Source organism: Mustela erminea, chromosome 1 (assembly GCF_009829155.1).
Source record: "Mustela erminea isolate mMusErm1 chromosome 1, mMusErm1.Pri, whole genome shotgun sequence".
Classification (NCBI taxonomy): domain Eukaryota; kingdom Metazoa; phylum Chordata; class Mammalia; order Carnivora; family Mustelidae; genus Mustela; species Mustela erminea.
Window position 1 is genome coordinate 67150378 of NC_045614.1, and position 25810 is coordinate 67176187.

At 46.2% G+C, this 25810-nt stretch overlaps 1 protein-coding gene across 1 annotated transcript in view; it reads left to right on the forward strand.

The window, feature by feature from the left end:
• Window positions 1–23716, forward strand: part of TRIM71 (tripartite motif containing 71) — a 68726-nt gene extending 45010 nt beyond the window's left edge. Inside the window, exons 2-4 of the mRNA XM_032301376.1 lie at window positions 3588–3755; window positions 17186–17320; window positions 20657–23716. Of these exons, the coding sequence (XP_032157267.1) occupies window positions 3588–3755; window positions 17186–17320; window positions 20657–22108 (1755 nt within the window). The 3' untranslated portion in view covers window positions 22109–23716. The remainder of the gene's footprint in view (window positions 1–3587; window positions 3756–17185; window positions 17321–20656) is intronic.
• Window positions 23717–25810: the final 2094 nt, after the last annotated feature.

Genomic DNA, 25810 nt, shown 5'->3' on the forward strand with positions numbered 1-25810 from the left:
GCTGAACAGAGAGCCAGATATGGGGCTCTATCCCAGGACCTTGGGATCATGACCCAAGCCAAAAGCAGAGGCTTTAACCTCCTGAGCCACCCAGGCGCCCCTCTGGACACTGTTTTAAAAGTCAATAGTTTATTGGGCGCCTGGGTGGCTCAGTGGTTAAGCCCCTGCCTTCGGCTCAGTTCATGTTCTCAGGGTCCTGGGATCGAGTCCCGCATCGGGCTCTCTGCTTAGCGGGGAGCCTGCTTCCTCCTCTCTCTCTCTCTCTCTCTCTCTCTGCCTGCCTCTCTGCCTACTTGTGATTTCTCTCTGTCAAATAAATAAATAAAATCTTTAAAAAAAAAGTCAATAGTTTATTTATTTAGTTATTTAAAAAGATTTTATTTATTTATTTGACAGAGAGATCACAAGCAGGCAGAGAGTCAGGCAGAGAGAAAGGGGGAAGCAGGCTCCCTGCTGAGCAGAGAGCCCGATATGGGGCTCAGTCTCAGGATCCCGAGATCATGACCCGAGCCAAAGGCAGCGGCCTAATCCACTGAACTACCCAGGCGCTCCCTAAAAGTCAATAGTTTAAATAATTATAAACACCACTGGTGCTATGCTGTTTACTCACCCATAGGTTTTTATTGTCAACCAGTGTGGTGTCCCTACAGTCCTCCTGGAACTGCAGAGCACTGGCACCTCTAAAATCACAGTGTGCTCTAGGCATTTAGAGTTGCATCAGTCCTGTGAAATGATGCCAGGCAAGACTGCATCCAGAGACCCCACTGCCCACTTGAGAGGTATCTATCTGGAGGGGCCCAGTGCCACGGGATTGGGGCACCCTGCTGCCACACATTCTGACCAGGATTTCTTTTCTGGCTACTTCCTCTGCAGAATACTTTAAAACCTACCATTTGCAGGATACCGCCTACGCACGTCATCATCCAGGCTCTGGACTGTAAAAACCTAAAACCCAGAAAAATCTCCTTGGTTCCTTGCGGTCACATAACTGGTGCCTGGCTTCCTTCTTGGCCCAGAATTATTTCAGAGCCTTTTGGTTTGTGGTGTTGAGTTCCTGGGATTTCAGGGATGGAGGTGGTCTCCTGAGGCACCTGGCCAGACCTCTGTGTCTCACATACAAGACAAGCCCAGTCCCATGACTGCATAGATGTCCCCATGGGCAGATGGTGCCAGGCTCGGGCTGAGAGCCTCAGGCCCTTCTCCACTCACTGTACACTTCAGAGCTGTTACGCTTGCACAGATGAAAGAAAGCAAGAGGACTCCACTCATTTTCCACACAGAGACAAGAGGAGATGGCTTAGCTGTTTGGCAGGGGCAGAGGACAGAAGGTTTGGAGACCTTTTCCATTCTGATTTAAAAGAAACCTGCCCATGGGAGGTTTTCACACCTCCCCAAAGCTTGAGATTGATGCCTTTGTGCCCTGACAAATGGAGGGAGCAAGGGGAAGGCATGGGGCTGAGTGTCGAAATAGGAGCATCACATTGTAAAGGGAGTGTCCAGGAATACGTCCAGGTTTATCCAGATCAGCATCTTTTGATTAGTATTTAAGGTTAGCTTGAGAATTTTAGCTTTTTCAGATTAGAAAGATTAGATGAACATTAAATGGTGAACCTGTTCTTTAAAAAAGCAGTTGGTCTTGGGGCGCCTGGGTGACTTAGTGGGTTAAGCGTCTTCAGCTTAGGTCATGGGATTGAGCCCTGTGTCAGGCTCCACGCTGAGTGCTTGAGATCCTCTCTCTCTCTCTCCCTGTGTCCCCAAACACGATTGGTCTTGGAGGCAAATTACTGTCACCAGCTTTCAGTCTCCCGAGGTTGGTAGGGAAGTACTGGACTGGACAAGGGGTCCTACTCCTGTCACAAACCTGATCCTATTTCCCTCTTAAAATGTGGAGCCCATAAAACCCGTCATATCAGAACGGGTTTTCCTAGAAATAGGAACATAATATCCCAAATCTTTTCCCTATTTCTGAATCCACAATTTCCTAGAGAAACAAGCATAACCCATGCGAAATCCCTCACCTCCCTTTTAACTCTGAATCCTGAGTGGAGTAGGCCTGTTTCCCTGACTGAGCTCGTCTCCTAGTGGACATGCTATGTGCCAACGTGTTGGTTAGTTAATAAGATAACCTGAAAGGGGGGGTGCCTGGGTCATTGTCTGCTTGGTCATGATCTCACCCCATCAGAGCTCTGCGCTGAGTGGGGGGGTCTGCTTGAGATTTCCCCCACCCTCCCACCATAGCACGTGCTCTCAAATAACCTGAAGAGAAGAGAAGCAGCATTCTCACTCCTGCCCGGGCACCTTTCTGTGTGGGTCTTTCTGTTGGGAACATTGCAGCTGTCCCTCCCCACTCCGAGTCCTGTAACACTGTGCTGCTTCTGGGCCAGGGTGAGCACCTGATCTGTTCCACATCCACAGAACCACCTTGCCACAAGTCTCATACCCTGGACTCCAGGATACCTAATAAGAAGCTTAGAGCTCTTAAGAGTGGGTGTCAGGTCTGTCTTGGAACCAGCTCTTCAGAAGGCTCGCATAGGCTTCCCTGTTCTGCCCCTGCTTGCTGTGTGGCCCTGACCCCTTGTCTTCATCTGGGGATTAAGCGTATTGTGTATGGGAAGGCAGCCCCTCAGACACCACTTTCCTGCCTGTTGCATGTTGGCTGGCTTTCCCTCACCCCCAGGTGTACCAGTGGCAAATTTAGGCACTGTTCTTCTTTGAAAGCAATCCTGTAAACATTCAGAGAGTGGTGCTGAGTGCTCCACTCTGTGGAGAGGGATACAGCTATACTGGCCCAGTTTCTGCGCCAAGGAGCTTTTGCTTTTGAGAGCTCCTCATTTATCAGCAGGTGGAGGTTGAGCCAAACCTTCTCCCCTCCCCGCATGCTGGGCCCCAGGGAAATACAGAACATCGCATAAAGCAGTTCTGTCAGCATGGGCTGCCTGGCAGGGTCGGCTCCTTGGAACAACTTGGCAGGAAGAAGAAAGACAAGAAGCTGGCTGACCTTACCACTATCTGCCTTCGCTCCAGAAGCTGAAGCCTGTGGCTTGCTTGAGTGTCTGGGAGAACCATGCTTTGCACTTTGCGCTAGTCTCCTTGATGGGGAGGGTGGCAGCAAGCTGTGGTGTAAGCGTGGTTAGTTCTGGCTCCTGGCTGTGTTTCACAGACCCAGAGGCTGGGGTGGCAAGACAGATTTTTCTGGAAGGTTTTTCATTTGGGCCCCCAGTCTCAGACCAAGGAAACACAATCTTAGAGCTTTCCTGGAGAATTAATCTGAGATACGGGGAAAATTTCGTAGGCAGGAGGATTGTTTTATTTTGCCTTTGGAGTGTCTCAGTTACACTTCTAATTGAAACTGGAGTGGACAGACGGCGTTGGCTGTTTTTTTCCTTGATTTTGGCCCCAAGGAGGTGGGAAGGAAGGGCAAGCTGTGCTCACATTGATTGCACTGCTCCCTCTTTCTATAGGGGTATGTGCTTGTGAATTTGGGAATGAGTTGGCTGAGGGTCTGGAATCCACAGAGCACCCAGGGTCTGCCCCTTCCTGCTAGTCCCGAATCTCTCCTTAATGTCTGTATGCCCTCTGGTCTGCAGGTGCTGCATCTGTACTGTGACACCTGTTCCGTGCCCATCTGTCGTGAGTGTACGTTGGGCCGGCATGGGGGCCACAGCTTCATCTACCTCCAGGAGGCGCTGCAGGACTCACGGGCACTTACCATCCAGCTGCTGGCCGACGCGCAGCAGGGCCGCCAGGCAATCCAGGTCAGTTCTTCCCCACCCTTCACCGGTTTCCCTTGTTCTTTCTTGCACACAAAACCTTTCCCGCTCCTTTTTAGATGGCATTTGTAGATCATTGGGCAGGCTCCAGTGTGTGGGGGCCATGGAACAATGACCCAAATGAATTCATGGGACACCCCCGCAGAGTAGTCCCTTGGGGAGGTGGAGAGTTGGGGAAAATGGGAGGGGTGTGGCCAAAGGGTTTGTGGCAGACGCTTGGCTGGGCCCCCACCACGTCATCTGCCTGTTTTTCATCCAGCCCTTTCCCCAGATACCAAGTGGGCATTAGCATCCCTCAGTCAGGACTGCGGAAAGACTGGGTCCTTAGTGCTTTCCAGACAGGGGACCTCTGCTGTTCAGATGGATTTATTTATCAGTGAAAATTCAGGGAGCAGCAAAAGTTTATCTCCAACTCTTCCCTAAGTAATGAAGTCTCATCTGGTAAATGAGACCTTTGCTTCTGTTGAGTCCCTGTGCCTTTGGGGTCAGGAAGGGACACGTGTAACTTTGGGGCATAGAGTAGCTCTTTTACAGTCAAGTGGTGGCATGCCTGAAATGATTTAAAATCCTCTCTTGGTCCAGGTGACAAGGTTTTAAGAAGGGAAAAAAATCATGAGAGGTTTTCCTTATCTGGTAGGATAAAGGTTGAAAATCAGGAAACATTGCTAATCATTGAGCAAAAATTGAATGGAAAACTGTTAATTACATTCTTAGAGTATTTGAATAAGTGAATGGTTTAAAAAATAAGATCCCCCCTTTTTTGAGAAATGGTGAAAAATTGATCACATGCTCTAAAGAAGGAGCAGAAGGATGGTGTAGATTTTATTAAGTTTCTCAACAGTTACCATATTCTTTCTTTTAAAAAGATTTTATTTAATCATTTTTAAAAATTTATTTATTTATTTATTTGACAGAAGAGATCACAAGTAGGCATAGAGGCAGGCGGGGGCAGGGGTGGGAAGCAGGCTCCCTGCTGAGTGGAGAGCCTGATGCAGGACTTGATCTCAGGACCCTGAGATCATGACTTGAGCTGGAGGCAGAGGCTTAACCCACTGAGCCACCCAGGTGCCCCCAGTTATCATACTCTACACATGATACTGAGGTAGTCTTTCTGAATAGTCAGATTGTCTGATACTCAACTCCTGTCAACTCTCATATTTGAGAGTCTGTGTTTCTGCAGTGGCTAATTCTGGCATATTCTTAGGCCAAAGTGGCCTGTTTTCTTTTTCATGCCTTTATAGTGGCTCTTGGTTGCTTATAAATTCTTGTTTTCAGCATCCCCACTAGTGCATAGTTAAGTTTTATTTCTGTCCTATTTCAGTGAATTTGTCCCCGTGGATGAAGTGGCTTGTGGCTTCCCTTTTTATCCCACTGCCATCAGGCCCTGGTCAAGTTGCCTTACAGTGCTGGTGTCTCTTGGGCTCTGGCTGCTGTCAGCATCACCTGGGGGAGCATAAAGACCTGCTCTGTCTGAGTCTTTCCCCCCAGATTGTGGTACCAGTCCCTTTCTCTCCTTGGAGATCGAGGACACCCAGGTCCTTGAGCCATGTCTGAGAGAATTGCTGATGCTCTCTGCTTCCTGGGATCTGACCCTCTGGAGAATAAAGTGAGTGTCATAATTTGCTAGAACCTTAAAGAGATCTGTGGTTAAAATGATGGACTCTCAGGGAGGTGGAAATTTGAACTTTTTGTGGAAAGAAGAGAGAAGCTGATGTGCAGAAGATTTTGTCTGCAGTACTTAACTTCCTACAGCAAAGTCAGTGTTAGCGGAGAGTCTGCTGTGTGAGTAGTTAAAACACCCAGGGGGCGCCTGGGTGGCTCAGTCGGTTAAGCATCTGCCTTTGGTTCAGTTCACGATCTTGGGGTCCTGGGATCGAGCCCCTATTCAGGCTTTCTGTTCAGTGGGAAGTTCACTTCTCCTTCTCCCTCTCTGGTCTCTCTAACTCCCTCTCTGTCAAGTAATAAGTCAAATCTTTTAAAGAAAGAATGAATGAACAAACAACCACGGATGAAATTCAAATGTGAGTTGGTACTATGGTGCCTGATGGGCATTTTGAGTGGAGGAGCCAAGTGGCAGGTGGATATTGGGTGTTTAGTAATCTGCATGGCCACATCCAGGCACACGCGCTGAACATCAACTGCATGAATTGTGAATTGACTTCTTGAATGTCCTTGCATAACTAAGAGTGTGTGGGGAGAGAGAATGGTATGCTTTTGTGGCTTTTGGTTATAATTCTTCAGAACCTACACTCAGCCAGTGATCTAAATGTTGGGGTAGGATTGGCTACCCATTTCTTTTTTTTTTTTTTTTTTTTTTTAAAGATTTTATTTATTTATTTGACAGAGAGAAATCACAAGTAGTCAGAGAGGCAGGCAGAGAGAGAGAGAGGGAAGCAGGCTCCCCGCTGAGCAGAGAGCCCGATGCGGGACTCGATCCCAGGACCCTGAGATCATGACCTGAGCCGAAGGCAGCGGCTTAACCCACTGAGCCACCCAGGCGCCCTGGCTACCCATTTCTGTCTGAATGTTCTTACGAGGTTCTCAATACATTGTCCCTTCCTGAGACTATCTGGGAGCCCTCTAATGAAAGTAGAGCGGTTCCTACATGTTATGGAGGAGTCCCCTGGGTGTTGGTAGAAAAAACATGGCCCCTCTTTCCCTCTGAGTTTATTCTCTTAGCCAGCACATGCCTTTGGGAGAAGGGAAGTTGAGGTAAAGCTTGAGAACAAGTTAGTTTTGTTCCAGAAATCACTGCCTGAAGATCCAGTTTGTTTCGTGTGAGCTGTAGGAAAAGCAGCTACTATCTAGCCCAAGTCATGCTTTTGTTTATTTATATAAAGAGATAATGAGACTTGTGTGTGAATCTACAGGTGTTTTTCCTCTTGTTGGTCACTAAGCAATGGAAAGGATGATGATACTGAGATTTTGAGGGGTTCCCCTCGGGGTAAAGAAGTGACCTTGAAATGCCAGGAAAGGACACTGCTTGGGGTGGGTACGAAGTGCTTTGGGCACTTGATTTCTCTTCTTTTCTGTGTCTCCCCGCCCCCCGCCTTAAGATTTTATTTATTTATTTGTCAGGGAAGAGAGAGCCCACAGGTGGAGGAGGTGGGGCAGTAGGCAGAGGGAGAAGCAGACTCCCCACTGAGCAAGGAGCCTGACCTAGGGCTCAGTTACCAGGATTGTGTGATCATGCCAAAGGCAGATGCTTAACCAACTGAGCCATCCAGACATGCCCAGACACTTGATTTCTTCTTGCAGTTGGCCAAAATAAATATTAATGAAGTAAATAGCCCAACCACATAATTTTTATGTTGCCACATAATAGCTTTTATATTAAAGAATGCAGCAGATGGTATGAAGACTGATTTCTGTTTTTAATACGAATACTGGAGAAGGAACAACATAGTCAATTACAACAAAATTTGGGGGGAGCAGTAAGTTACGTTAACATACACATATAATTGGTGCCATGCCACCCCATCCCCTTTTAAAAATCACTTAATCTATTTAAGCCAAAATACAGAATGATCATAGGGTAAGAAAAGATTTTTGATTTTTTTTTTTTTACAGGGAACTTTTTTTTTTTAAAGATTTTATTTATTTATTAGACAAACATACAAGTTGGGGGGAGGGAGCAGGCTCACTGGTGAGCAGAGTCTGATGTGGGACCCTGGGATCGTGACCTGAGCGGAAGGCAGAGGCTTTAACCCGTTTGAGCCACCCAGGCACCCCTACAGGGAAGTTTTAAGTCGCAACTTTGATTTGGAAGTCATTGGTCTTTTAAACTGTTCATTTATTCTTCGTAGTACTACTAAATAAGTCATTTGGGAGCTTTTAAATATTGCTTGTTTGTACTGGCAAATTGACAGATCCAAGAAATAGAGTATATATTCTGTAAATAGGCTTTATGTTTTGTTAATAAGTTAAGAAGACATTAAAGTAAGGTGATAAAGGCATAGATTTAATAGATTTAAATTATGATAACAAACACCAGAAAAAAAACCTAACTGAGATAAGGTATTCTTATATAAAAAGGAACAGGACCAGTATTTAAAAAAAACAAAAACAAAAAACAAAAAACCCAAACTGAAGGTAGATATAGATTAAATACCTAAAGACACAAAAGCATTCTAAGATTAGAAGTGATACAGGAGGGGCGCGTGGGTGGCTCAGTGGGTTAAAGCTTCTGCCTTCAGCTCGGGTCATGATCCCAGGGTCCTGGGATCGAGTCCTGCATCAGGCTCTCTGCTCAGTGGGGAGCCTGCTTAACGCCTCTCTCTCTGCCTGCCACTCTGCCTACTTGTGATCTCTGTCTGTCAAATAAATAAATAAAATCTTCAAAAAAAAAAAAAAGTGATACAGGAAACTTGTGAACTTGTGCATTTTTTAAAAAATTTAAAGTAATCTCTGCATCGCAAACACTGGGCTCAAACTCACAAGCCCGAGATCAAGAATCTCCTGCTTTTCTGACTGAGCTAGTCAGGAGCCCCAAGAATTTGTGCATATTATTAAGTGGAGAATAACTGGGGCACCTGGATGGCTTTGTTTGTTAATAAACACCGGACTCTTGATCTCAGTGGTTTCTAACCCAGCATGGAGCCTGCTTTATAAAAACAAAAACAAAACTACTAGAAAATGGGGTAGAGAAATAGTTACTCTGAGAAGACCACACTTTTAGGAAGGAAGGCATGAAAAGGTGAAGGAATGAAAGCAGTACAGGCATCTTCCAAAGGGACAGTCCAGTTACTTAATGCAGACATAACACAGGTATATTCACCTGAGCAATAGGCCAGTTAAAATGACACCAGAGCACTGTTTTGGATAAATAACAAAGTATGTACATCACACTTAATCTTTTTGGGTAGGAGAACATGTTTTGAGCAATAGCCAGAGCTTTAAATATGGCAGGAACTTGCTTCTCTTATAGGAATCTCCAACACCATGTCCTTGATCCTGAAGGTGTGGTCGCACCAGTGTAAATGGTCACCAATAGGAGTTGGGTATTTTTAGCCCCTTAAATTCATAAAATGTTATGGTCACATTATAAAGCAGTGTTAACTATAATTAGCAGAACCTGAAGTTGCTTCAAGAAAAATTACTTAAAACAAGTAAACCATGCATAAAAGATTATGGGAGGGAGTAGAAATAGGCCGAAATATAAATAGTGGTGTTTTACTGATTATGGTGGGACTGAGGCAAAATTTTTTCAGCTTTCTTTGGGAAAATGGATAGACCGTGAACTGCATATATTTAAGGCATACTAACATACATTCATCATGTATTTCACACCTGAAAACATCGCCACAGTCAAGGTTAGAAGACACATGTTCATCACTTTCTAACATTTTCTTAAATTTTTTTTTTTCATTTTAAGATTTTTATTTATTTATTTGACAGAGATACAGCAAGAGAGGGAACACAAGCAGGGCGGGTGAGAGAGGGAGATGCAGAATTCCCACTGAGCAGAGAGCCCAATGAGGGGCTCCATCCCAGGATCCTGGGATCATGACCTGAGCAGAAGGCAGATGCTTAATGGCTGAACCACCCAGGCGCCCCACCTTTTAAATTCTTACCATAATCCTCTGTCCTCTTTTTCCATGTCCCCAAGCAATCATTCATCTGCTTTCTGTCATAGTTTAGAATTTTGTTCCATTTTAATCAGGTAGGAGATTAATTTAGCCGTAAGTAACAGGCTTTCACTCTCTTCCCAAATATGTCAGTGCTTAAATATGCACACATATGTTTAAATATGTAATGTTTTAATCTCTCCTATTTAAAAAACTTAGTCTGAAGACACTACTAGTCCCTGGAGAATCCTTCAGCTTCACCTCACTGTACTGAGGTGTTGACACTCATCCCTTCGGCTACAAATGGCTGCTGGATAACACATGTATATCCTGGACCACCAGCCTTTTAACCCACTGAGCCACTCAGGTGCCCCGGACCACCAGCCTTTTATAGAGATTTCCACTTGGCCAAAATGTTGCAGGGGAGTTTTGTTTTTCCTTCTGAGTTTTTGTTTAAATTCTAGTTGGTTAGGGCACCTGGGTGGCTCAGTCAGTTAAGTGTCTGCTTTCACCTCAGGGAATCCCACATCGGGCACCCTCCTCAGCAGGAAGTTTGCTTCTCCCTCTCCCTTTGACCCAACCCCTGTTTGTGCTCTCACTCGCTCTGTCTCTCTCAAATGAATAAATAAAAAATAAATCCAGTTAGTTAACATACAAGATACTACATAATATTAGTTTCCAGTTTAGAATTTAGTGATTACATAACGAGTGTGTCCTCCTTAATCCCCATCACCCTTCGCCCATCTTCTCAGCCACCTCCCCTCCAGTATCCCTCAGTTTGTTCTCTATAGCTGGGAGTCTGTTTCTTGGTTTGCCTCTCTTTTGTGTCCCTCCCGCCTCATGTTCATCTGTTTTGTGCCTTAAATTTCACATATGAGTGAAAGATACTTGTCTTTCTCTGACTGGCTTATTTCACTTGGCATAATACACTTTAGCTCCGTCCACATCGTTGCAAGTGGCAAGATTACATTCTTTTTGATGGCAAAGTAATATTCCTGTGTGTGTGAGGGGGGTATCATGTCACATTTTCTTTATTCATTCACCAGTTGATGGACATTTGGGCTTTTCCCATAGTTTGTCTATTGTTGATAAAGCTGCTATATACCTCAGGGTATGTGTATCCCTTCAGAGGGTGTTTTTCTATCCTTTAGGTAGATACCTACTAATACAATTGCCAGATCAGAGGGTAGCTCTATTTTTAACTTTTTGAGGAACCTCCATACCGTTTTCCAGAGCCGCTGCCACAGTTTGCGTTCCCACCAACAGTGTGGGAGGGTTCCCCTTTCTTCGCATCTTGCCAACATCTGTTGTTTCCTCTATCGTTAATTTTAGTCACTTGCTGGGGAGTTTTTATCCAAGTTCACTATAGCCTTAAATAAGATAGACCCTTCTGTTAGTTTTCATCTGATAGTAGTCAAAAGTCAATAGCCATGATAAGGGTAACTAGTCCTTTATACTGGACATAAGTTGCTTTCATGGTTAAAAAAGGAAACATTAGCACTCTTCATGTTAAAAGTGATCGATAATATACCATTTAGAACAAAAATTAGGACTAAGCTTGATGACTTAGCATATATTTTTTTAAATTTTGTAAATATAAATAAGTTCATCTAGACTTGCTGGACTACCTTGGTTCCCCTAACTTCTGTTTTTGTTCAGTCACTGTAATGGACCATGTAACCTGCAGGAACTCCTTGCTGTGATGGAAAGTTGACCATAAGGAATGCTGAGAATGCCTTCTATTTTATATGAATTTATATGAACTAGCCCAGAATGTAGATAAGAAAAATCTTAAAATTGTTATTACAAATTACTGTTACAAATATGGAAGAACAAAATGTAATTGCTGTGCTCAAGATCCCAGATCTCATTAACCAGAGGCCTTCTGTTTTCATCAATAAGAATTAACGGTCCCTGTTTACCAAGGGCACTGAACACATGCACTTTCTATAAATAATGCCTGAGGTTTGGGTGTCATTCTTTCTTTTTGCAGAGAGAAAACTTCTCTTGAAAGAGATTAAGTAACCCTCCAGAAGTCACACTAACAATGAGTAGAGGACTTGCAGTTTGAACCCACAAATAACGATCAACTCTCATATGGGAGGTAGTTGTGCTCCCACCTACCCCCTTTCTCAGCATTTGCGCACAATGTGTACAGATGTGAGGAGAAATGGTTGAAGAGTTTCAATACACCATGACCTATTCATTATTTTGCCCCTGCTGTCTTTTTTTTTTTTTTTTTTTAAGATTTTATTTATTTATTTGACAGAGAGAGAGAGAGAAGCAGGCTCCCTGCTGAGCAGAGAGCGCGATGCGGGACTTGATCCCAGGATCCTGAGATCAAGACCCGAGCTGAAGGCAGCAGCTTAACCCACTGAGCCACCCAGGCGCCCTCCCCTGCTGTCTTAAATAGGATCCTTGGTTGCCGTAGAATGAAAGGATATGAACAGGTTCAGGTGACTGGGTAGGAGAATATGGGTGAACCAGGCTTCGGGTGTCTAGGAACTTGGACCTTGAAGCAAGCAGTCTGTTACTTAGCTCTTCCTCTCTCCATGGTGACCTCATTCTTCCTATTGAACATGGTTGGTATGCATGGGCATCTCTTCAGTCTTGTACTGCTCCAGCGAGCCATCCTCAGGGAAAGAGTGAGTTTCTTTTCTTCTCTCCTCGTCCCTTTTGGGGTGGAGGGAGAGCGTTTGGAACCCCCATTTGTAAAATTTCAGGGAAGGGCCCTTGATTAGCTTGGCGTCCTTCATTCTTCCTTGGGTACCATGCCTGGATGGCATTGAAGCGTCCTCTGGACCAAATGAATTAAGCATGAACACATCCCAAAAGTAAAGGCCACTGACCAGACCAAATCTGCACGCAGGTTGACATTCTTACTAACTTGACACCACCTTTAATGAGTATCTGTGACCTTTTACAATAGATCTGAACTCGGTACAACTTGAGACTTGTGTCTTTTCATTTTCTTTTACCAGCTTCTGTTTAGAAAAAACTTTCAGGAGTTCCATTCCCTTTCTTCAGCTAATCAGGGATGTTTATCCATTATTAAATTACAAGTGTCAGATGTACAGTTGACTCTGAACCACAGTTCCTAAGTTAACCACTGAGAAGATTCACTACTTGTCTATATTTAGCTTGAGTGGCTTAGTTCTAGGGAAAAAACACCTGGAAGTAAATTCTCCCAATTAATTCTACTTGGTTCTGTAAAAAGAATTTACCCTGATGAGGGTCTAGAGTTGCCTACCACAAAGGAAGCATGAACGATGTTTGTGGCATGCCTCATTGGTGTTGTAAGGGTGCCCACTCGTTTTTGTATTGCTTTTTAAAACATTTTGTGACTTTCACTTTGAGTCTTCCTGGAAGTATAACATTTCAGCCGCTTTTGTTAATTATAGCTTTTCATAAGGTACAGTGATCCTGTGGGGCAGGTATCTGTAATCACGATCAAGAATATAGTTGCTCTCCACAAAAAGATCCTTGATTTTTCACTTAAGACACCGTAGATTGTAATACGTACTTATTTATAATAATATAAATATTTTATAATATAAAATATTGTTTTATATACACCTAACAAAGGGAAAAGCCCACTGACAGTTTTAAGATGAATCATAGTTTCAAAGGTATTAAATGTGATAAAATTACACTTCATAGAGTGAATGATAGTAGTTCCCATATCTGGTTTTGTGGTCTGAGTTCATGCATGATATTTGCATTCTGTCATCTTCTGCCTGTCAGGACACTTTTCTTTTCCTTTTTTTAAAGATTTTTTTAAAAATTCATTTGACAGCAGGGAGAGAGAGGGATAGAGATGATCAGACAAGCAGGGGGAGTGGCAGAGGCATAGGGAGAGGCAGGCTAACCACTGAATAATGGGTTGCCAGATGTGGGGCTCCATCCCAGGACCCCAAGATCATGAACTGAGCTGAAGTCAGAAGCTTAACTGTCTGAACACCCCCAAGCGCCCCTATCAGAACACTTTGAGTACCAGTCATCAGGCCTTGCCAGGTTCCCCTAGCAGACATCATGAATTGAATTCTGTGCTCTTGCCTATGAAACCCAGGCAGCTTCCCCCTCCTCTATACTAAGTAGCCTGCCCTTCAGCTGGAATGTACTGATTGGTCTGCCTACATTGAGACCCTCAGCTTTCAGCTGTTTGATTGGATCTATTAACTTCTAAAAGGCAACCCCGCATCCACCCAAGGCCCATGCTTATTGGGTATTTTTTATTTTCCCTCCTTAATTGCAAATTATATATTTCTGTTTTTGAAATTTACTTAGCTCTTTTACCTGTCATTTCCCTGCCCCACCTGCCCCTTGTTTCCTTCAAATGCCCTGTTTAGATAATGGGAACTAGTTTAGCAGGTCCTGGTCTGCATCTGGTCTGCATATCTTGGAATGCAGTGCTTGACAAGACTGTGTATGATTTAGAAAAGAAAGCTCTATTTTTCATCTCTGTACATAGGGCTTTTATGACTCTTAACCCTAGGAATGATCCTGTCCTTGCACACTTGATCCCTCAGATTACAGAAGGGGCTTTGTACAACCCTTCCAGCTGATTGAAAAATGGAAGAAACCGTTCTTGTCCTACAATTCCAGGCCCAAGGGCCTGTTGGGGACCTGGCAGGAAACACAAGGGAGCAAGCCTGGCTAGGAGACATTAGGGGGAGAGGACAGTAGAAAGAGCGTTTGCTATGTAAACCCACTTATTACACAGAGGAGTTGGTTCCTGGCAGTCTCCTGTCCATTCTTGCCCTGCGGGAAGGTAGGCCTGTTACTCCATTTCTTTTGGTTTTTGTGGAGAATTAGTTCGATAAGTCCTATGGCATTGGTATAAATAGAAAGCATTTGGCCGCTTCTGTTTTCCATTGAGGAAGCTGAGAAATAAATGGGCAAAGGCTTGATTGCCTCGGTGCTATATTGACTCGGACACCAGCTAGTGCCCATGAATACCAACACGTCTGAAGACAGGGTGTACGGGTTATAGGTTCTCTCACTCGTGACCGACCCTTTCACACTAGTGCCCTGTGGTGCTGGAGCCACAGCCCTTCAAACCACAAATCCGGACGTTGGGAAAGGGGACTTCCTTCTTCCGTTTGACTTTCTGTTCTTATCAGCAGCAGTTTTTCACCAGAAGCAGAGAGGTTAGGTCCGGCGACTTCCAGAAGGAGCTAGGCATGGCCCCTGGTCCCTACCTGTAACCCCTGCTCTCCTGTCTTTGTTCTCCAGGCCCAGCGGTGGTCGCTGGCCACCGACTGCAGGCACAGTCCGTCTGCCATCCTGCGCATGCCCTTTACCCCGGCAGTTCTCTGTTTCCCGCTCAGTCCTATTTTCTACATTAAATCACCTCTGTTTAAATGTCTAGTGAGGTTTCCCATCTTCTAAATCAATCCCAACTGCCTGAGACGTTTGAAATCTGCCAAGTCTATTATGAAACCTTGTACACATTCACTGATGGGTCAGTCTCATTTTTCTTATCTTTCAGTCATTGGGATATTTCTTTCTGATTCAGTTTGTTGTCTGCTGTTTCCTAGGGCTACTATTACAGTATAAACTGGTGACTTAAATAGTAGGAATTTATTCTCATAGAGTTCCAGGGTTAGAAGACCAAAGTCCGGGTGTCAGCTAGGCAAGAATCTTGCCCTGCTTTTTCCAAGTTTCTGGTAGTTGCTAGCAATCTGTGGTTTTCCTTGGCTTGTTAACCGGCATCACTCCTAACTTCTGCATCTGTCTTCATGTGGTCTTCCTTCTGCGTGCCTGTCTCACTTGTCCTTCAGTGGATTTATGACTCACTCTAGTCTACGTATGACTTCCTCTTAACTAATCAGCCTGAATGTGGGGGAGACCATATTTAACCCAATATAGTTACCTACTCCTTTAATAAATATGGTTATGACTGTAGATGTTAGCAAGTGTAAATAGAGATTGTTCCTACTACATCCCAGTGGCTATGTACCTAGTCCCCATGTAGTTTGATATGTAATGACACTTGGGACAGGATAGTAGAGGTGGAACAGAAACATGGGAAGGCGTCCTTCACTGCTAGTTCAGGAAGAGAAGGCATTCCAGGCCATGGATAGTCCATGAGCATTCCAGGTTGACCCAAGTGCCACCTCTGATCTTTAAGCCTCACAAGGATTGGGGCAGAGAATGCCTTGAGCAGTTAGCCCACGGCAGCCACGGGTGGTTTGGGTGCAGCTGCAATGTGGGTGTGACTTTCGTGCCATTGGCGTGTCCTCTTGATTGAGAGATTAAGGGGGTGTCCCCAATTGTAAGTGACAAAATGAGTCACAACTGTTACATGGAAGCATGTTCGTACAAATAAGACTGCTCATGTATTGTTTGATTCCCTTTTTTTGAAATATCCAGAATAGACAGCAGTGTAGAGACCAAGCAGAATACGGTTGCCATGGGGGAGCGGAGGGAGATGGAGAAAGACTGCCTAATGGGTATGGAAGCTTCCTTTCATTGATGGAAGTGTTTGGACCTAGACGGTTGTGATGCTTATACAACTATGGAATGTGCTAAATGTCAATAATGGTGCATTTTATGTTCTACCTATTTTATCAGAATTTAAAAGCAAAGTGGGTTAAGAAATGTAAGTAGGTCTAGGTACATGACCATACCTGTATGATGGGAGTTAGGTGGAATGAAGGAAAAGGATGCTTGTGGTCTTAACTGCGATGTTTCTCAGCTGAGCGCTGTTGGTAACCTCGATTATTTTTACTCTCTGAGCTCCGTCCATGTGTTATCCTGTCTTCTCCTCCTGTTGGCCGAGGTTGCAGAAAGCAAGGCACTTGTCTGGGGCCTTCCAAGTAGTAGGACGTGGAACTAGGGTTTGGAACTGGGTAACCTGACTTCTAGGATGACCGTCCAGCCTGCTTTGCCCAAGATGGCCTCAGTTGTAGATGTGCTCCACAAGCTGAAAACCCTTGGTCCAGGGCATACTCAGGGTTGGTCACCTGTGAGCAGTTCCTGAACTCAGACCAGGCTCCGGACCCTCAGTGCTTCTCTAGGCCCCTTCTGATGTGGGACACACACCCTAAGACCTGTTGCATCATCAGCAGTTTGGAATCCCTGATTTAATACCTCAGTGTATCAAAGAAATCCTTGTGGCTTTTCAAAACATCATGTAATATTAATGAAAACACTGGGCCTTCTGTCTTGATTAATTTTTTATGAGCAATAATACCTTTGATTAGACTGGCTGATTTACCTAGGGCTGGTGGGATAGAGTGGGATGTGTGGTGGTGCGGGGATGGTCTGGCAGGCTGACTGATCAGAGGGCCTGGAATGCATGGTTTCCCTGGCAGATCGGACAGTATCCCCAGTGTCACTTGGGGTTGGAATGAGCTGTGATACTAATGACTTGACAGGAGCATGGTGGCTAACTCCTGGCCTGTGGCTATGACGCACCTTGACCTGAGTGCTGTGCCCACCTGCGGGTTTTCCCCCATGGCGAGGAAGGCCAGAATGTCTGTGGGAAGTGGTTCGGGTGCTGGGCGTGGTAATACATTTCACATCCAATCCTTGTGACCACTTTTCGGCTTGTACCCAACTACACTGGTTTCACCGTGTCAGAGTAGCTCCTAATAGGGCCGAAGTTCACATGTCGGTGCCATTTCTTTCCCTCACCAAGAAGCCCAGCGCTCGCCAGCAGCTCCTTCAGTTACTGTCAGACAGATGCGGAGCTCTCCTTGCAGGCTGCTTTCTGTCCGGGGATGTGGATCAAGTGGTCCTGGGCCTTAGGGAGTTAGCTCCTCGGGTTTGAGACAAGCAGACTCAGTGCTTTGCGTGAGGCGTGGAGGTCCTTCTGATGCCATGAACTTCTTGCTTTTCCAGTTGAGCATCGAGCAGGCCCAGACGGTGGCAGAGCAGGTGGAGATGAAGGCAAAGGTGGTCCAGTCGGAGGTCAAAGCTGTGACGGCAAGGCACAAGAAGGCCCTGGAGGAGCGGGAGTGCGAGCTGCTGTGGAAGGTAATGCGTGCTGCTGGCTGGCCAGCGGTTTTTCTGTGCACTGCGTCAAAACCACAAGGATTCTCTGGTCAGATCCCAGATCCCAGCTCAAGGTTTAGAACACCTGGAGGTTTTTCATGAAGTTTGTTGGCAGGAAGATGCAGGAGTCCCTGTAACATTGTGGGTGCCGTCCAAGTGCTTAAGCCACGAGAAGGTTTTCTAGGAGTAGTCAGGTGTCCCAAGAACCAGAAAGAGCCTCATGTTTTATGCACACTCGAGGCAGAAGGGGGCGCAGGTGAGGCTGTTGTGAAAGCAGGCTGCTGAGACATGTCCTTATTTCTGGTTTCCTGCATGGTTGCACTTCCTGACCCCTTGTGAGAAACCAGTTTCCCACTAGGGAGGGCAGCAAGCGAATGCCTTCTTCTGTTGCAGCAGGAAGGTGCGGAGCAGGCTGATGTGCTGTTGCGATAAGTATCAGCTGGAAAGATGACTCTCTCCACCCAAGTCCTCAGGCCAGCATTTTCTTCTCTGGTATTTACCTCCTGCCCCAGGAAGAGGGGAGACTATGCCTATGAATGGACCAGTACCTCCAGCCACTTCAACTCTGTAATGCCATTCTCTTAATGCATGAATAAGACCATACACATAGCTCATTAAAAAGGGTGCACTTAGGTGTGTGCATGCTTGTTTTAATCATCTGAATTTTGTTAAGGTAGAGATGGGATCTCAGTGTCTGAAAGCGATCCTCACCAATCACCATGCCCTAAAATGTTCTGGAAGGCCGTGTTGGGTTTTGCATTGCATTTTCCAATTAGTTAGCACATAACTAATTGCCCTCTGTCTCTGCTGACCTCTCAAAGAAGATGGCTCGGTCGCCTTTTAACGAGAAGAGAAGAATCCTTGGATAGAAAAACTTTTTAAGGGTGCCTGGGTGGCTCAGTGGGTTAAGCCTCTGCCTTCAGCTCAGGTCATGATCTCAGGGTCCTGGGATCGAGTCCCACATCGGGCTCTCTGCTCAGGAGGAAGCCTGCTTCCTCCTCTCTCTTGCCTGCCTCTCTGCTTTCTGTCAGATTTTTTTTTAAAAAAAGTTTTTTTTAAGTTTTTAAGATTTAATTCAGCACATACTTCATGCAGGCACCTTTGTGGGCCTGATGTGGTTTCCAGACCCTGACATGCCCCCACAGTCTGCCAGGCTAATGCCACCCACGAATGTTAATTATGACTGAGAGGGGCTCACTTTGTGCAACCTGAGAGCTCCCTGGTGAACTCTGCCACAGACTTGCTCTTCTGGATTTGCTGATGAAAAGGCCTTTGTGCAGAGGAGTTACCTTAGGTACCCTCCCTCTTGTGAGGCTGACTCCTGTCCTCTCCCTAAAGGCAATTCTCTTGCAAGAGGCAGGGAAAGCAAGTTTTGAGTCTTGGAGATGCAAATTGGGAAGAAGAGTCGATCTCTTTGTTTCTATTTCATTTCTAAAGCTCAGATAGCCTCCAAAATATGCATGCTCATTCTGGACACACCTCAGTCATTGTCTGTACGTTTTATTACTATACCTACTGACTTTTCTGCCCCTCCCAGCAAAGCCTTCTTGCCTGTCTCTGCCCTCCTACGTCCTCATTACACATCTTTTTTTCTTGCATTCCCGCTACTGAAGATACTTGAGTACTGGGGGACCCAGCTGTGGGTATCTAGATGCACTTCCTCATGCTTGTGGCTTAGAGATTTCCAGTGCTCTTGGCTACCTTGTGGGATTAGTTGCAGCTGCCTAGTTGAGGAATCCAGACCAAAGCCCAGAGGTTTGGCCCAATGAAAAACCAGAGGACAAAGCTTCTCTTTGATCTTTCCCCACGTGGGGCCCCCCACTGCACATACGTGTCCTGCTTCCAGAGTGGACAGACAAAAAAGCATGAATGTGTTTAAAAATCACATCATTTCATACACACACACACACACACACCTGCCCCCAAAATCTGACTGAAATCCGGGCCTCCCCAGCAGTGGAGTTGTATTGTGAAATAGACTTTCTGTGGCATTCTGAGTAGTGGGGCTCTCAGCAGTCCTGGTTCAGTTTATGTAATGGCACGAATCAGCTGGGACACTCATTTATCCTCTTCACAGGGGAAATCACTTTGAATTAGAAGGCTTTTTTCTCCATTTAATGCAAAAGAATGGAGAAGTGGCTCTGTTTCATTGGTCACAAAATCCCACCTTCCCAGATCGTGGGTTTGAGAACCTCAGAAGCAGGATTATTTTAGCAGGTCAGAATTCAGGTTTGTAGATTACAGCAATTTAGTTTAGAGGGCTCCTCTGGAAATACTGCAGGCCAGTGGTTTCAAAGACTTACTGTCTCCAAATTCGGGGTGTGTGTGGCCTTTTAGGCTCCCTGTGAAGATAGAAGACCACAATGGGGGGTGTGGCAGAGCAGGGAGGTACGGGCTGTGATCTTAAATTGGGTTCTCATCGGATCCCTTCACTTTCTTCGCACATGGTCCGTCTTTTCCATGCCTCCTTCCCTCCCTTTTTCCTCTTTCCCTCTCTTGGGGAGTAGAGAGTGGGGTGAGGCAGGGCGGTAGAGCAGAGGAGACGTCATTGAAGAGATTGGAGGCCCTGTGGCTACACTGAAAATTCCACCCTTGGGGAGTGCTGCCTGGCCTTGTGCTCTTCTTACCCTGGGAAGTCTGCTGGTGAGGGCAAGGACCACATTCTGTACTGGTCATTACGCACCTCCAGTGTCTAGCACAAAGCAGGTGCTCCGTAAACATTGGTTATATGACTGTTCTTAGCTTTTACATTTTATTTCTAAGTGACAGGAATAATAAAAGAACTCCCTGTATCCTTTCCCCCAGATACACCAATTTACATTTTGCCCTATTTTCATCCTACTCTGATTCAAGTGGAGTAAATTGGCATGGGGGAGACAGGATGCTTCTTTACCCACTAACACTTTTGTGTTTATTTCCTCTGAGCAAAGGCAGGCAGTTCCATCATCCCTGTTACTCAAAAGCAGGAAGTTCAGTCTTGACAGTATGCTGGGGTCTAGTCCCTTGGTTCCTCATTGGTGTGCACCAGCATAGTCTTGAATGGCAGCTGCCCCCAGTTCAGGATCCTGTGCTGAAAGTTGCCGTCCTGTTTGTAGTCATCTTTTGTAATTGGCATCGTTCCTCGGCCTCCCTTTGACCTTGGATCTCTGCCATTTTTGAAGAGCACGGACCAGTGGTTTCTGTGGGATCTGCCCTCACCTCCTCCGGGTGGTTCTGAGGGCGAGTCCCTCATCTCCCTCATCATCCTTGTCGCCTGGTATGTTGTTGCTCTTGCTTGCCTCAAAGCCTCCCTCCTGTCTCCCTGCTCTCCCCCTCCAGGTGGAGAAGATCCGCCAGGTGAAAGCCAAGTCCCTGTACCTGCAGGTGGAGAAGCTGCGGCAGAGCCTCAACAAGCTGGAGAGCACCATCAGTGCCGTCCAGCAGGTGCTGGAGGAGGGCCGGGCGCTGGATGTCCTGCTGGCCCGGGACCGCATGCTGGCCCAGGTGCAGGAGCTGAAGACTGTGCGCAGCTTCCTGCAGCCCCAGGAAGACGACCGTGTCATGTTCACACCCCCTGACCAGGCCCTGTACCTTGCCATCAAGTCATTCGGCTTCGTCAGCAGTGGGGCCTTCGCGCCACTCACCAAAGCCACAGGGGATGGCCTCAAGCGGGCCCTCCAGGGTAAGGTGGCCTCCTTCACAGTTATTGGCTACGACCATGATGGGGAGCCTCGCCTCTCTGGAGGCGACCTGATGTCAGCCGTGGTCTTGGGCCCTGATGGCAACCTGTTTGGTGCCGAGGTGAGCGACCAGCAGAACGGGACCTATGTGGTGAGTTACCGGCCGCAGCTGGAGGGCGAGCACCTGGTGTCGGTCACCATGTGCAACCAGCACATCGAGAACAGCCCCTTCAAGGTGGTGGTCAAGTCGGGCCGCAGCTACGTGGGCATTGGGCTCCCGGGCCTGAGCTTTGGCAGCGAGGGCGACAGTGACGGCAAGCTCTGCCGCCCCTGGGGCGTGAGTGTGGACAAGGAGGGCTACATCATCGTGGCCGACCGCAGCAACAACCGCATCCAGGTGTTCAAGCCATGTGGCACCTTCCACCACAAATTTGGCACCCTGGGCTCCCGACCTGGGCAGTTCGACCGGCCAGCTGGCGTGGCCTGTGATGCCTCCCGCAGGATCGTGGTGGCCGACAAGGACAATCATCGCATCCAGGTCTTCACGTTTGAGGGCCAGTTCCTGCTCAAGTTCGGCGAGAAGGGAACCAAAAATGGGCAGTTCAACTACCCTTGGGATGTGGCGGTGAATTCTGAGGGCAAGATCCTGGTCTCTGACACCCGCAACCACCGGATCCAGCTGTTCGGGCCAGACGGCGTCTTCCTGAATAAGTACGGCTTCGAGGGGGCTCTCTGGAAGCACTTTGACTCCCCCCGTGGCGTGGCCTTCAACCACGAGGGCCACTTGGTGGTCACCGACTTCAACAACCACCGGCTCCTGGTCATCCACCCTGATTGCCAGTCCGCGCGCTTCCTGGGCTCCGAGGGCACGGGTAACGGGCAGTTCCTGCGCCCACAGGGTGTGGCCGTGGACCAGGAGGGGCGCATCATCGTGGCCGACTCCAGGAACCACCGCGTGCAGATGTTCGAGTCCAATGGCAGCTTCCTGTGCAAGTTTGGCGCCCAGGGCAGTGGCTTTGGGCAGATGGACCGCCCGTCTGGCATCGCTGTCACCCCCGACGGGATGATTGTGGTGGTGGACTTTGGCAACAATCGGATCCTCATCTTCTGATCACGTTTTCAAGGCTTCTGTGTTTGGGCTGTGCGTGCATCTCTCTCTCTCTCTCTCTGTCTCTCTCTCTCCTTTTGAATTTCAAAGAAGAAACAGTCTCAGGGAAATTTCTTTTTTTCTTTTGTTTAAAGAGAACAAGAAGAGTACAACATTGCTTAATTCCTACCTCATCTTTATTTTTTTACAGATGAATGTACTTATCTTTTCTGCAGGGATTGAGCCTGTGACGTGATAATTTCTATCTACCTCATAAATCTTTACATTTCCTTCTCCAGCAGGCCCTCTGCCCTCCTCCCCACCCTCACTCAGCGGAGTTCACGTTCCCCTCTGACCCGTTGTGGGGCGTGATATGCACAAGCCTGGTGTTTCTGTGGCTGGGGGGGCACTGGGTGTGTGGTGGGGTGTACTCTGTAGATTGAGCCAAGGAAACATGAAAGAACTACTAAGTAAAAAAAGAAAAAAAAAGAAAAACTATAAAATGTGGAAAAATAAGGTTTAAAATGCTGAGTTGTAGAGTATTTGTGTTCTGGAGAATACTGTGTTATGGGATTAGATTGTGTTGTGATCTTGATCTTTTTAAGAAGCTTTTTTTGAAAATTTTTTTTTAATGCTGCAACAGAGAACTTTTCTGTGTTCTCCTTTAATACCTCAGTGTGTTTATCACCCTGTTCAGCATCTTTTCTTATTCTTAGAAGACGTGGATGTGGATGTGGATGTGGCTGTGGCTTGCAGGCCAAGAAAAGCAGACTGTTCTATTCCTGTTTTAGGGTATGTAATCTTTGCTTCTTTTTAAGGGATGGTGTGCATGTGTGCGTGCGTGCGTGTGTGCGTGACTGAGCTGTCTACACCAACATAGTAAAGCTGAGGAGTGTACACCACCACCCAAAGAAACTTTTATTTCACACTTGGGTTTCTAAAAAATAGATGTAGCTTAGGATTTTCGATTAAAAGTATTCTCAGAAGTTAAGTATCCTTAGCTTGTTATTGTTTATAAAGTTCAGTGGAAGGAAGAAGAAAATCAGCCTCATTCTCAGAAAGAGGGTGTCTGACCTGCCCAGCCTGTGGATTTGAGTGTGGGCGGATGTGCATGTGCCGAGGTGGTCCGTAGAGAGCATAAGAAAGCAGCAGGCTACCCACAACGTCCGCGGGAGGGTGGAGGTCTGTCCCTTACCCTGGCTTGAGTGTTGTTCTGTCGATAATGTTAGGTGTTTCTTTTTCTAAGAAGAGTAGGCCAAGGAATGAACTTTTCCTTTAAAAGCACAATTTTTTCCTGCTTTGGAAGTTCAGGGAAATAGAATGTTTGAAAGTCAAATGAATAGGAACAACAACCCATCCCTACACCCTCCGCTTGGGTTCGTCTTCCAGAGTGGTCTGCTCCCGGGCCATGCAGTAGGACTTCATGGTTAACGTGAATTTACTCCCCAAAGGCCTTTGAATGTAAAAGATTTGTAAACCAAATTGTCCCAACCCAAAATGTAGGATGTAATATCTTTGTTACACCTCTGTCTCGGTACCAAAGAATGAAAATCGAAGCCAGGCTCCCGCTGCAGAACTGTGGGATGGCGTCCGTCACTTTACAGGGTTGGTTTGCAGTAAGCTGGACTTGGGTACAAAGACTTGTGCTTCTGGGCATTACCTGTCTTTCAAGTGGAAAGTAGGCAGAGCTGATCTGCTTTCGAGAACCTATGTGGGTCCCTGCATTTCCCCAGGTACTCAATGAGAACCACATTCTGGAGGAGCGTGCCTCAGGAGCCAGAGGTGCTCTCAGATGACGGGGGCTTCCAGGGAAACCTCTTGTTCAAACAGAAGGACTAACATCAGTTTCTGTTTTGTATTTTGGAGAAATTCTGCTTGCAGTAGAGATGTAGTTTTAAAGGAACTGAAAAAAGTAACTTGTGGAGCAATTTGTTTTTGTCATCCCAAAAGAAAAAGAGTTGATGGGGGAAGTGAGCAAGTCAATCAAATCGTTTTTGGTTTTTTTTTTTGGCCCCCCCTCCCTTTTTGGGGGGAGCATTTACCACTTCAGGGTACCCTGTGTCCTCCTTGATTTAGTTCTGGGGTTTCTGAATGACCAAAATGGGAACAAACTCATTTCATAAAGGAGAACTGCATGCAATATAGGATCCCAAAACTGGAAAGTTCGTGTCAGACCACTCCCTCCCAGCTGCTGTGTTTCAGGGCAAGGAGGCTTCAGGAAATCTTACTTTCTAAGACCACCTTTTCTTTTGCTGAAGGATTTAATTTCGAATTCTTCCCCAGTTCCTATTCAGTGGCCTTTTATTTGCCCCTGGGTTCTATGTTCTTTGGTGAAGAGTTTGTGTAATTAAGCATTTTTACTGTTTTTTATTTTGGAAATAACTTGGTGCTGATCTTCCTCCCTTCTACCCCTCAGTCCCCACCCACCCCCAACCACCCAACAAACCACCCTTAAACACCAAAGACAACTGGTTTTAAATGCTTACAAAATTTTATTGAAGAAATTGATCTTGAAAATTCTTAGAAGCGTTCTAAGAAACCCGGGATGAGTTACTTCGGGTAGTTACTACCTTTGATTCTTCCATTTTCACTCTGATCTGTCCTTCCGGTGTCCCCGGATGTGGGGGAATCATGGGATCTGAGTGAGAAATTATTTTGGTGAATAGCAGTAACATAAAACTGTGTAGTTAGCATTTCTCTGTGGATTTGGTTGTAAAGCCAGGGTTTCCACACTTGTCTGAAATTATCGGGTCTTAATTAATAGACTGACCAGTTCGCAGGCTCAAAGCTAGTAGGTCCTCCCCTGAAATGAGTTAAGTGTACGATGCTGCCTCTTTCCCCTCAGTGGTGGTACATCTCCTCACCTTTTCTGCACCCAGAACTGTGCATCACGGCCATTTGAGAAACGTGGTCCCACATGGGAAGCTTTTGTTTTTAAAACACTGGCCATCTGTGGCTGCCCATGATTGACTCCTGACCCACAGGGACTGGTGCGAAGCACTTTGGAGTGTGTTTATTGTACGATGTGGAATGCTCCAAATCAAGGAAAGAGGAGGAAAGCCAACATTTGGAACGCTAGTGTGGGTGAGGCTGATGAAAATTGGGGTTTTTAACTGGCTATCTCCTGCCTGTCGGGTGATGCTAGGGTGGGTAGGAATTGGGTGGATGAGGAGGAGAGACTTGAACATGGTGAAAAGAAAAGGTTGTAGGGACTACGAGAGAGGAGTATAAGCTGTTTCTGTTAAGTCAGTGTGGTATTCAGCCGGTCATCCCCATGTGTGTCCCATCTGGGCAGGTGGCGGGAGTGGTGCGGGATATGAGGTCAGTGTGTGTGGAGATGCCAGTTGGATTTGGATATGTAAGTCTGGGTGTTGAGATGGCTAAAGGACATCTAAGTAACCCACAAATAAAAACCACTTTAGGTTGACAGTTAACATTTCAAAAGTGTTAATCTTAAAAGAAAAATTTCTCTGTAAATTTGTTCACAAGAAGCAATATTGTCTCAGAAACCTCTGCTCTCTGGTGGCTGGCAGGTGGCACGCGAGTTGGCTGGAGCCGAGTGGCCCGGGCAGGATGCACGTGCACTAATCTTTGATGGATGGATGCCCTTTTAAGTCTAACTTATTTGGGGAAACACCTACAGGGGTACCATAAACAGAATCTAAATTGTGTGTTGGGCCAAAAAAAGTTGCCAGATTGGAGGCACTTTGTGATGGAGCTATAAGA